This window comes from Neoarius graeffei, chromosome 21, assembly GCF_027579695.1.
Source record: "Neoarius graeffei isolate fNeoGra1 chromosome 21, fNeoGra1.pri, whole genome shotgun sequence".
Taxonomy (NCBI): domain Eukaryota; kingdom Metazoa; phylum Chordata; class Actinopteri; order Siluriformes; family Ariidae; genus Neoarius; species Neoarius graeffei.
The window spans coordinates 17,782,824-17,795,637 of NC_083589.1; the positions used below are offsets into that span (position 1 = coordinate 17,782,824).

At 44.9% G+C, this 12,814-nt stretch overlaps 1 protein-coding gene across 2 annotated transcripts in view; it reads right to left on the reverse strand.

The window, feature by feature from the left end:
• The window catches only part of slc13a4 (solute carrier family 13 member 4), a 48,531-nt gene extending 36,025 nt beyond the window's left edge, over positions 1-12,506 (reverse strand). Inside the window, exons 1-2 of one of the 2 annotated variants that reach the window (XM_060902757.1) lie at positions 12,393-12,506; positions 9,182-9,310 (exon numbers count right to left, since the gene is read on the reverse strand). In XM_060902757.1, the coding sequence (XP_060758740.1) occupies positions 9,182-9,310; positions 12,393-12,491 (228 nt within the window). In that variant the 5' untranslated portion in view covers positions 12,492-12,506. The remainder of the gene's footprint in view (positions 1-9,181; positions 9,311-12,392) is intronic. The other variant, XM_060902756.1, reaches the window with a different exon arrangement.
• Positions 12,507-12,814: the final 308 nt, after the last annotated feature.

Consider the following 12,814-nt stretch of genomic DNA (forward strand, 5'->3'; position numbering starts at 1 on the left):
TTGTATCCATATTCACTGGATTTTGAGAAACAGAACATTTTTTATTTTTTGCAAATTTGATAAATAAAAACTTTATGCAAAATGTCCAACAAAATCATTTCCACCTAGAATGTAAACAAACCGGCAAAGTGACAGTAATAATTTGTGAAAAATGCAATAATTCTTGGAAAAAAAACCCAAAACACCATTCTTACAATCAAATACTTTTGTTCCATATTTTGTTACTTTTTTGGGGTTTTGTTTTCAAGTAGAGTTCTTACTTCATCCTCAGTTGGTTCAGCAACACACACTGCCATTTTGTTTTTCTCTACTTACGATATAGGAGCTGATAGCCTAGTAGTAGAGTAGCCAATCAGAGTGTGCAATTGCTCATATCCAGTGAATGTGGGTAGAATAATTCCAGATATTTCACTCCAATGACATCACTCCCAGTGTTTTCCCACTGACTAGATGCACATTGTCAAAATGGCGAACCGGTTCAAAATTAAAATTCTTTTGATTAACTTGTGTATTTTTTGGTGGATGTGTCCATATAATATAAAGAACATTATGGTGTGCAACAAGTGGTGTGAAGATATGAAGTTTATCTTCCTGTGTTGAAAAATATGTCACTTATTTGCTTCACTCACTCATGATATATACATTCACCACCTGAAGATAAACTTCATATCTTCACACAACTGTGTAATATCCTCTCTCTAATTCTAATATTATATTACACACACACACACTTACCAGTAATTTTTGCATTTGTTTGTCCATCTGTATTTCAAAAGTATCAAACCAGATGGCCCATGAAAAATTGTAAAGATATGAGTCTAATCTACTTCTAATTTTCTTCCAAATGTTACACTGGGCGAATACATTATGTCGTAACACGGCCTACGAAACAGGGGCCCCCACGGGTGCGATTTTAAAAATTCATAACTCAGCCACCGATGGTCCTAGTCCCACCAAAATTTATCCACACATCCCTCTCCCCGAACCCTTTTGAACCAGCCAGGAAGGAATGGCCCGATCCGACATCAGAAGCAAGCATGGATTGTGGAAAACTTTAGCATAAATTCATAACTCCGCCACCAAAGGTCCTAGCCCCACAAAAATTTACAGAGACCTCCCGCTCCCCAAGTGGCACACTAAATAAGGCAATAATAATAATAATAATAATACACTCGGTATTCACTGTTGTTTTTATTGCACGATGCAACTGAACTAGTGTTTTAGGGTTGGCAGTATCGGATTGATCCAGTCAGTTGATAAAGAGTTCAGTTTACATGAAACTTTGCAGTATAGTATTATGTAATGTGCCAAACTGCCAGTCAATGATTATATTATGTGCATTTTTTTTTAAAATAAGACTGACAGTCAGTCATATGCTTTGGGGGATGTAGAGGTGAATAATGTTGGCGTGTGGACAGAGGACTAGAAAGCCATTGTATAAATAGACAGCAAGAAATGTCCGAGGAAGCGGAACACTGGATTCTGATCAAGAAAAAAAAAAATTAGACCTACTTTATATATTTTAACAGAGCTTTCATTTTCTTCTATTTTATAAGTTCTAGTCCAGCAGATTTTACTCTGAATGCCAAATATTACCATGTCTAGTTTTGAGTCATTTTAAAAGTCATTTTAACTCTTATGTTAGAATAGTTGTATTCTTAATTACTAAATTTCTTATAAACATAGTATAAAAAAATAGTCATTGTTGACATAATGTTTCATGAGTGTTATTATAGTACCTATGAGTCCCAGTAAGTTGTAACCAACTGGAACATCCTTGCCCCCCGTACTTTTTTCTAGACATGGAATTGACCTGTGTGTGCTACTGTTTTCTTGGGTATAACTTTAAATGTGTTTTTCTTGAATCTTCTGACATTTTCTTGGAAATTATATTCAATTTGTAGTGCAATTAGCAACTAATGTCTAGTGTAACTTGGCCTTTGAAGATCACAAAATTGACCTGCCTTCTTGACTTTGCACTTTCAAGGCACCACCCATTTCATTATTAGAAATCATCTGATGATTCGCTGCTGAAATCATTTCCCAGATGCGGATAGTCCTTTTTCCAAGGTTCATACAGATATCCAGTTTCTCTGCTGTCCATGCTGATTTGAAGATAACCTTCATCTGACTAAATTCAGGCTAAGTATGTTTACATCAGCTACACTTCACTTCTGGTACCTGGCCATCAACGAATTTACGTCACATCCTGGGCACCATATTGGTTGCCCATGTGCAATAAAATTTGATGTGCTTTTGGACTTTTAAGCTTATGACGGCTAATCAGGAGGCTGCATTTATATGAATTATTATAATTAGGGCTTGTACTATTGATATCAATCATGTTTAAATGCTGTACCAGTATCCTTTAAGCCTCAGCTATTTCAAAACACACACACAAAGTTAATTCCTTTGTAGCTTTTTCCCTGTATTTCAGCTCATTGTCCTTTTGGAAAATATATTTCCATTCAGTCCTGCTGACAAGTAATCCTCGATCATGATGCTACCACCACCATGCCTGCTCACAGGAGTGGTGTTACCTGGATATTGGGCTGTATTTGATTTGCACCAAATAAATACATACATTTGATGTGTACTTATAGTTTCAAGTGGGGCTTGAAAGTTTTTGAACCCTTTAGAATTTTCTAGATTTCTGCATAAATATGACCTAAAACATCATCAGATTTTCACACAAGTCCTAAAAGTGGATAAAGAGAACCCAGTTAAACAAATGAGACAAAAATATTATACTTGGTCATTTATTTAGTGAGGAAAATGATCCAATATTACATATCTGTGAATGGCAAAAGGATCTGAAACTTTGCTTTCAGTATCTGGTGTGACCCCCTTGTGCAGCAATAACTGCAACTAAACGTTTCTAGTAACTGTTGATCAGTCCTGCACACCGGCTTGGAGGAAATTTAGCCCATTCCTCCATACAGAAAAGCTTCAACTCTGGGATGTTGTTGGGTTTCCTCACATGAACTGCTCGCTTCAGGTCCTTCCGCAACATTTCAATTGGATTAAGGTCAGAACTCTGACTTGGCCATTCCAGAATATTAACTTTAATCTTCTTTAACTATTCTTTGGTAGAATGACTTGTGTGCTTAGGGTCATTGTCTTGCTGCATGACCCACCTTCTCTTGAGATTCAGTTCATGGACAGATGTCCTGACATTTTCCTTTAGAATTCGCTGGTATAATTCAGAATTCATTGTTCCATCAATGACGGCAAGCCGTCCTGGCCCAGATGCAGCAAAACAGGCCCAAACCATGATACTATCACCACCATGTTTCACAGATGGGATAAGGTTCTTATGCTGGAATACAGCGTTTTCCTTTCTCCAAACATAATGCTTCTCATTTAAACCAAAAAGTTCTATTTTGGTCTCATCCATCCACAAAACATTTTTCCAATAGCCTTCTGGCTTGTCCATGTGATCTTTAGCAAACTGCAGATGAGCAGCAATATTCTTTTTGGAGAACAGTGGCTTTCTCCTTGCAACCCTGCCATGCATACCATTGTTGTTCAGGGTTCTCCTGATGGACTCATGAACATTAGCCAATGTGAGAGAGGCCTTCAGTTGCTTAGAAGTTACCCTGGGGTCCTTTGTGACCTCGCTGACTATTACACGCCTTGCTCTTGGAGTGATCTTTGTTGGTTGATGTGGCAACGGGGGCGTGGTCTAGCATCGGTCTGTGACAGGAGGGCGGAGTCGGGGAAGTTAAGTGGCAGAATCACTACACCTGTTGTTAATGTGTTTGTGTGTCTTCCCAGTGACCGCGCCCTATTTAAGGAGAGAAAGCGAGAGCAGAGGGAGTTCTCTCTCCACAACCAGACGGCTGATTTGTGTGCATGTGTCTGAGTGTGTGGGAACATATATTTAATGCTGAAAAGCTGAATAAAAGAGAGTTTGTGAAATCCGTTCTGTCCTGCCGTCCTTCTATGCTCCACCCACCTACATGGACTGCTACAGTGGTGCCGAAACCCGGGGTCCGAGCACAGAAGACAACAGCCCCATGGAGTCCTCCACCTTCGCCGACCTGATCCACGCCCTCGCCACGGCCCAACAGAGCCAGCACCAGGCGCTGCTCGCCCTCCGTAAGGAGCAAGAACAGCGGTTCGAGGCCCTGGTGCTGGTGCAACAGGAAGATCGTCGGGCGTTCCGGCACCTCCTCGCGTCGGCAGGGTCCACCATCTCCACTGCCGTGGGCCCTCATGAAGATGGGCCCGCAGGACGACCCCGAGGCATTCTTCACGCTCTTTGAGCAGGTAGCAGAGACCTCGGGGTGGCCGGTGGAACAGCGCGCGGCGCGCCTCCTCCCCCTGCTAACGGGAGAGGCGCAGCTGGCCACGCTGCAGCTCCCCGCCGACCACCGGCTGGCCTACGCGGACCTTCGCCGGGCCATCCTCCAGTGGGTGGGACGCAACCCGGAGCAACAACATCAGCGTTTCCGTGCTCTGCGCTTGGAGGAAGTCGGCCGGCCGTTTGCCTTTGGCCAGCAACTCCGGGACACCTGCTGGCAGTGGTTGAGGGCCGACAGTTGCGACACCAAGGGACTCATCGACCAGGTGGTACTGGAACAGTTCGTCGCGCGTTTACCAGCGGGAACCGCAGAGTGGGTCCAGTGCCACCGCCCGGGGTCGCTAGATCAGGCAATCGAGCTGGCGGAGGATCATCTGGCGGCTGTCCCGGCAGCAGGACAGCAGATGGCATCTTCTCTTCTCTCCTCTTCTCTCTCCCCCTCCTTCTGTGTCCCGTCCTCTCCCCATTCCCCCACCGCGGAGGCGGGGGCCGGCACCACCCCAGCCGGCCCGCCGCACCCGTGGTGCCCTCCCATTTCTCCCTTTTGTGTCTGTCTCTCCCCCACCTCAGGTGAGTGAGCCCCAGATCACCGGTGCAGAGGGAAAGCCCGGGCCGGTTTGCTGGCGCTGCGGGGAGCCGGGCCACCTTCAACAGCAGTGCACGGCGATGGAGGTGGGCGCGGTGGTTCGGATCCCCGACGCGCCAGAGGCCGCCCTCGATCGGGCCGGAGCGCATCACATACCGGTGAGTATCCAAGGGACTACATATCAGGCGTTGGTGGATTCTGGTTGTAATCAGACCTCAATTCGCCAAAGCATGGTTCAAGACGAGGCATTGGGGGGAGCACAAGGGGTGAAGGTGTTGTGTGTGCACGGGGATGTTCACCGCTACCCTTTCGTGTCAGTCCACATTATTTTCAGAGGGGAGAAATTATTTCCCATTAGAGCAGTCGCGAGACGAGACTCTGCGGCATGCGTTTGACCAAGTGAGCGTAATCGATGGTCAAACGCTCCAGCCGAACGCCACCCCGTCCTTCCCCTACTTCGCGATTATGAAGGATAGATTATACTGAGTGATGCAGGACACTCAAACTAAAGAGCGAGTCACGCAGCTTTTAATTCCGAAGAGCCGCCGGGAATTGGTATTCCAGGCGGCTCACTTTAATCCCATGGCTGGACACTTAGGGCAGGATAAAACACTAGCCTGAATAATGGCCCGATTCTATTGGCAGGGGATTCGCGGCAATGTCCGTAGGTGGTGTACGGCGTGCCGCGAATGCCAGTTAGTAAATCCAGCGGCCATCCCAAAAGCGCCTTTGCGCCCTCTACCGTTAATCGAGACCCCGTTCGAAAGAATTGGGATGGATCTCGTCGGGCCATTAGATCGGTCAGCACGAGGGTACCGCTTTATATTAGTTCTGGTGGACTATGCAACACGATACCCGGAAGCCGTACCTCTTCGCAATATCTCAGCACACAGTATTGCGGAGGCGCTCTTCCGCGTCATCTCCTGAGTTGGAATCCCAAAAGAGATTCTGACTGATCAAGGCACCTCGTTTATGTCACGAACACTGAACGAACTGTATGGGTTATTAGGTATTAAGCCGATCCGCACCAGCGTGCATCACCCACAAACGGACGGTTTAGTGGAACGGTTTAATCACACCCTTAAAAACATAATTAAAAAATTTGTAAGTGAGGACGCGCGTAACTGGGATAAATGGCTCGAACCCTTGCTCTTTGCAGTGCGAGAGGTCCCCCAAGCCTCCACGGGGTTCTCCCCGTTTGAATTATTATATGGGCGTAAGCCGCGCAGCATTTTAGACGTGCTGCGAGAAAATTGGGAGGAGGGACCTTCACCAAGCAAAAATGAAATTCAATACGTTATTGACCTGCGTGCAAAACTCCACACACTCACACACCTAACCCAGGAGAATTTGCGGCAGGCCCAAGAACGGCAAACCCGCCTGTACAACAAGGGTACGCGCCTTAGAGAGTTTGCACTGGGAGAGAAAGTACTCATACTGTTGCCCACATCGAGCTCTAAATTAGTCGCCAAGTGGCAAGGACCCTTTGAGGTCACACGGCGAGTCGGGGACGTCGACTATGAGGTGAAGCGAACGGACAGGGGTGGGGTGCTACAGATTTACCACCTCAACCTACTCAAACTCTGGAACGAGGAGGCGTTGGTGTCGGTGGTTCCGGAGAAGGCGGAGCTGGGGCCAGAGGTTCAAAAAGGAACATTAGCATCACGTCCCTCTCCGGTCCCCTGTGGAGACCACCTCTCCCCGACCCAACTCGCGGAGGTTGCCCAGTTGCAGACCGAGTTTTCGGACGTGTTCTCACCCCTGCCCAGCCACACTAACCTCATAGAGCACCACATTGAGATGCCCCCGGGGGTGGTAGTGCGTAGCCGCCCTTACAGGTTACCCGAACACAAGAAAAAGGTGGTTTGGGAAGAACTTGAGGCCATGCTCGAAATGGGCATCGTCGAGGAGTCCCACAGTGACTGGAGCAGCCCGGTGGTCTTGGTACCCAAGGCCGACGGGTCGGTCCGGTTCTGTGTGGACTATAGAAAAGTCAACGCGGTGTCTAAATTCGACGCGTACCCAATGCCTTGTATTGATGAATTGCTCGATCGGCTAGGCACGGCTCATTTTTACTCGACACTGGATTTAACAAAGGGTTATTGGCAGATCCACTTGACTCCATTATCCCGTGAAAAAACGGCCTTTTCCACACCGTTTGGCTTACACCAATTCGTCACACTTCCTTTTGGGCTGTTTGGGGCGCCCACTACGTTTCAGCGGCTGATGGACAGGGTCCTCCGCCCCCACGCCACCTATGTGGCCACGTACTTAGACGATATCATTATTTATAGTAATGACTGGCCGCAGCACCTACAACACCTGAGGGCCGTCCTTAGGTCGCTGAGACCCGCCCGCCTCACGGCCAACCCGAAGAAGTGTGCGATTGGGCGGGTGGAAGTACGGTATCTGGGCTTCCACTTGGGCAACGGGCAGGTGCGTCCCCAAATTAACAAGACTGCAGCGACTGCGGCCTGCCCGAGGCCCAAGACCAAAAAGGGGGTGAGACAGTTCCTGGGGCTGGCTGGCTATTTTCGTAGGTTTATACCTAATTATTTGGACGTCACCAGCCCGCTGACTGATCTGACTAAAAAGGGGGCACCAGATCCGGTCCAGTGGACGGAGCAATGCCAGTGGGCTTTTTCTAAGGTTAAGGCTGCACTGTGTGGGGGGCCACTTTTACACTCCCCTGACTTTTCTCTCCCCTTTATGTTGCAGACCGATGCGTTGGACAGAGGGCTGGGGGCCGTTTTGTCCCAGCAGGTGGAGGGGGAGGATCGCCCCGTCTTGTACATTAGTCGTAAGCTGTCGGTGCGTGAGGGGCGCTACAGTACCATAGAGAAGGAGTGCCTGGCGATCAAGTGGGCGGTCCTCGCCCTCTGGTACTATCTGCTGGGACGCCCTTTCACCCTCTGTTCGGACCACGCGCCCCTCCAGTGGCTCCACCGCATGAAGGATGGCAATGCGCGGATCACCCGTTGGTATCTGGCACTCCAACCCTTTAACTTCAAGGTGATCCACAGGCCGGGGGCGCAGATGGTCGTGGCGGACTTCCTCTCCCGTCAAAGGGGGGGGGGGGGAGTCGGCTGCGGGCCGGACGCGGACGGCTGCCCGGCCTGAGTCGGGCGGTGGGGGTATGTGGCAGCGGGGGCGTGGTCTAGCATCGGTCTGTGATAGGAGGGCGGAGTCGGGGAAGTTAAGTGGCAGAATCACTACACCTGTTGTTAATTAATGTGTTTGTGTGTCTTCCCAGTGACCGCGCTCTATTTAAGGAGAGAAAGCGAGAGCAGAGGGAGTTCTCTCTCCACAACCAGACGGCTGATGTGTGTGCGTGTGTCTGAGTGTGTGGGAACATATATTTAACGCTGAAAAGCTGAATAAAAGAGAGTTTGTGAAATCCGTTCTGTCCTGCCGTCCTTCTGTGCTCCACCTACATGGACTGCTACAGTTGACCACTCCTGGGGAGGGTAATAATGGTCTTGAATTTCCTCCATTTGTACACAATCTGTCTGACTGTGGATTGGTGGAATCCAAACTCTTTAGAGATGGCTTTGTCACCGTTTCCAGCCTGATCAGCATCAACAACGCTTTTTCTGAGGTCCTCAGAAATCTCCTTAGTTCGTGCCATGAGACACTTCCACAAACGTGTTGTGAAGATCAGACTTTGATAGATCCCGGTTCTTTAAATAAAACAGAGTGCCCACTCACACCTGATTGTCATCCCATTGATTGAAAACACCTGACTCTAATTTCACCTTCAAATTAACTGCTAATCCTAGAGGTTCACATACTTTTGCCACTCACATATGTAATATTGGATCATTTTCCTCAATAAATAAATGACCAAGTATAATATTTTTGTCTCATTTGTTTAACTGGGTTCTCTTTATCTACTTTTAGGACTTGTGTGAAAATCTGATGATGTTTTGGGTCATATTTACACAGAAATATAGAAAATTCTAAAGGGTTCACAAACTTTCAAGCACCACTGTAAATTTGATGTTACAATACAACAAGAGAGAAAAACACTAGAGGGTCAATACTTTCTGAAGGCACTGAATACCATTTTGACAAATGTGCTATTATATTTGATGTGAAACTAATCAATAACTTTATAGTTAAATCTGGTTCAATGTGCATGTCAAGCATGATTTTGTCCAATATTACAGATTTCACCATTTATCATATCTGCAAGGGGAGAAAATTATTCTCCTTTCAAAATTCCCATTTTGGCACAATAAATAAGGTAAGCATTAATTTAACTGTGTCAGACAGAAAAGTTTACTCACCTCACTTGATTTAAGAACCCCAAAGAGTGGGTATAAGAATGCTGGCACCAACGCTGCAGCCCCCAAGGGCACTGCCTCTGATACCCAGTACACTGCGGTCACAATCAGCACATAGGCACAGGAGGACTCCTACAGAGGGATAAATACAGGGTATTTCAGGGGTCTAGACATGATAAACTGACACGCTTTAGGGTTAACGACCATGTACCATGAATGAATTTCCCTGATACCCTGAATAGCCACTGCAAGTGTAAATATATTTGCATAAATGTATCTAATATTTCTTTGAAATTATTAAAAATCAAATCCAAAATACATTTACCAAATACATACCAAATACAATACCAAATACATTTATTGGTAGATAATTCAGGTTCTTTAAGGTGGCACAGTGGTACAGTATTCAGCACTATTGCTTCACAACAAGAAGGTTCTGGGTTCGAGCCCAGGGGCTGGCAGGGGCCTTTCTGTGTGGAGCTTGCCTGTTCTCCCCATGTCTATGTGGGTTTCTTCCTGATGCTCTGGTTTCCCCCACAGGCCAAAGACATGCAGTTAGGTTAACTGGCTATCATAAATTGTCAAATGGGAGGGTTGCATCAGGAGTAAAGACAAGATCTATGTTCATGTGAATTTCCAGCTATCGGTTCGAATTGATAGGGTCTAACTTCACATCTCTGTGAAACATCGGGAATGTCACTGTCGATGGTGTCCATTTTGGTAACCTATTTACATTAGATTCCCAAGCGCTGGCTCCTTGGAAAGTTTTTGTGACGTCACAGGTCACGTGACCACCTAGCTAATTAACGAATCATTGTTTTACACTGATGTATAAAAAAGTTGAATAATGTCATGATTTTCACATTTTTGACGCCCTGCAGTGATTTAGATGGCATTTCTTATGTCCTTTATACATAATTATACCCAGAAAAAAATCCATGTCCCATGTCCTTTAATATGACAGGTGGATCAATCGGGTCCAGCAGGAAGAAGTGAGTGAGATAATTCAGGATCCTTCTGCAGTCAAATGTGTAAATCTTTTGAAAATTGATAAACTATTTCAAGGCTGAAATGAGTAAAATGGGAAATAATAGATCAATCTGGATCAATTATATTTAAGATATTTTCATTTGTTAAGATGTCAGCACGAAACACATAAAGACAATACAATCTAATCATGCAGGATGCTGAGAGCACAGCAATGTGGATTTCTGAAGCATTTCATGCTACATGTTACATAACACCCAGTAACTTGGTAACCATTTATCCAACCGTCCTTTCACTTTCAGTCTTAAAAAAATAATTTATAAGAACAGTTTATAATTGGCAACAAAATTGATATTTGGAATCATGGAATAAAGGATCTGCCATTTATTTCTTTAATCAGATTTTTGTATATTAAGAACTGCTTGGATTACCAAATTAAGTCATTTCTTTTCTAGGACTCAGATTTCATTGTGTCTTGAGTTTTGCACACTAGGCTTTATACTTTATAAAGGCTTTACACAGTTAGGAAGTTAGTCAGGTGATTCTTATTCATGTATTAATCAGGTTTTAACAGGTTAAATGTAATAAAGCAGCATTAAAACCTGCCCACACAGGAAAGCATTAAACTTAGTCCACCACTACCTATATGAATCAAATCTCCATTTTATACTCTTGGCTAAAACACATCTTAAACTACGTGGACACGGTGACTGTGGCTGGACATATTTTCACAGCCAGTAAGACCAACTAAATCTTTGCCTGGCATGTTCTCACATCCCTCCCAACTCCAACTCTTGTGTTCGTATCTCCTGCTGGCTGTGCCGGAGCTCAAAGGTGAAGGCATGCTGCAGCAATGTGCACTGCAGGCAGATTAAGCTACAGGGTGGCACATAGTGTTTTGCTGGGCTCTAATCTGTTTGTTGTTAATCAGTCCGTTCCAACGTGATTGATTCAGGCTATTTTAAGGAGTCAGACATGGACTTTTTTTCAAGAGTTCATAGCATCTCATGACAATCATGCTTTTGGTTCTGATTTTGTCAAAGCGTCAGGTAGAAGAGAATGATTTCTCTGCAATTAGTCACAGAGTACATGCCGGCCCTCCAAGTGTTTTGTTTAGAATACATATTCCATTTGTGGTCACGAGAATGAGTGATACTGGCCTCTTGTTCACCATTGTATACATCTTTATTTCTTGATTATCCTGCCATAGGATTCTTTGTAATTGTCATTTATTTTGTTGAAATAAACACAATTTGCAAAAATTTACTAACATGAAGGAAAGGCTGTTTCTCACAGGAGCATCAGTGAGCTTTTGACTCAAAATGGACCCAAAAACACTATAAACAAACAAACAACATCTGCTAAAGCTGCTGGTGTTTCAAATAAACAATTCTGACAGCAAAGCAAGATGTGACAGATCATCAGGAGGGTGCGTACTGCATCTTTACAAGCCCTCGATCTGTAACCTTTCTAAATTGGTAAAAGGTTCTCTTACTCCTTTCTTACAGGGCATCTTTATCTATGGCATAGTATATAACCTGTAAATCATATGGTGATATACTATTTACAGAATATTAGCCTGTCATTTATCATTATATATAATCATTTATTCAACTGTACATTAGTACTGAACTGCACTGAAGTTTATTAATGCGTTTAGAGTAGGGGTCTTTAGATTTCAGGACTTACCGTAGTGTCTGCCCTGCACAAAACTCCACCCTACTCTCCCTAGACCTGCTCCATCTCTCAGTGACATAGATCAGGTGTTTTTGAGTGAAAACCTCAAACAGTGTAGGGCAGTGTCAGTCCACATGGCCGATGCTGAAAAGCTCAAACGTAATGCGTTATGAATCAGCAAGATATCTACTGAAGTTTACCGAAGTGCGCTTGATCAGAAATACGCACAGAAACGCGCGCCTGAGCAAAGGGAAAAGTTTCCAAACTTCCAAAGTTTAATAGCTGTCGGAAACTAGCCCAGTTACACGATTCTCACACTTACTTTGTTTCCAGATTTTGTTTGGAGGTGTTCGATTCATTTAAACTAGACTGTTGGAAAGAATCGATTCTGTAAAATCAGTCGACTCGATAAATAACGTTTGTTTATAAAGTGAAATTTGCGATGTATTTTGAGGACTGGATACTCAACATTTATTACTTAGTATACTAGTGTAATAGAACAGTTTTAACCTAATACTCGGGAGGCAACATCAGACTTCAAGGTACTCACACTGCTTGGATGGATGAGAGGCAGTGGCAGTAGGGACAGTGGGATCATGACCACAAGAAGCAGCTTCCTCGCTGCCCACATCCTTCTGAACAGGTCCATTCTTGCTGTCTCCAGCCTCACCTGAGTTTCCTTAGGTGTCTTTTCTTTTCGGGGACTAACTTATGGTAATTTATCTTCTGGTTATAGGCTAATATGATTTTTAAAAAATAATAAAATAAAAAACCTGAGCCACTTATTCTACTACAAAAAGAACTTTCCCTTTATGCATGTTTGCTGAAGTGTAAAGTTGGTCTTCTGGAACACATGGGAGTTTGGCTGCATGAATGTCGGGTGCAGAAGCTTTTCCTTATGTGTCCTTCACCAGCCCTAGAGAGAAATCAGGCACATCCTTCTTTTTATCACTCACACGCCCGAGTAGATCA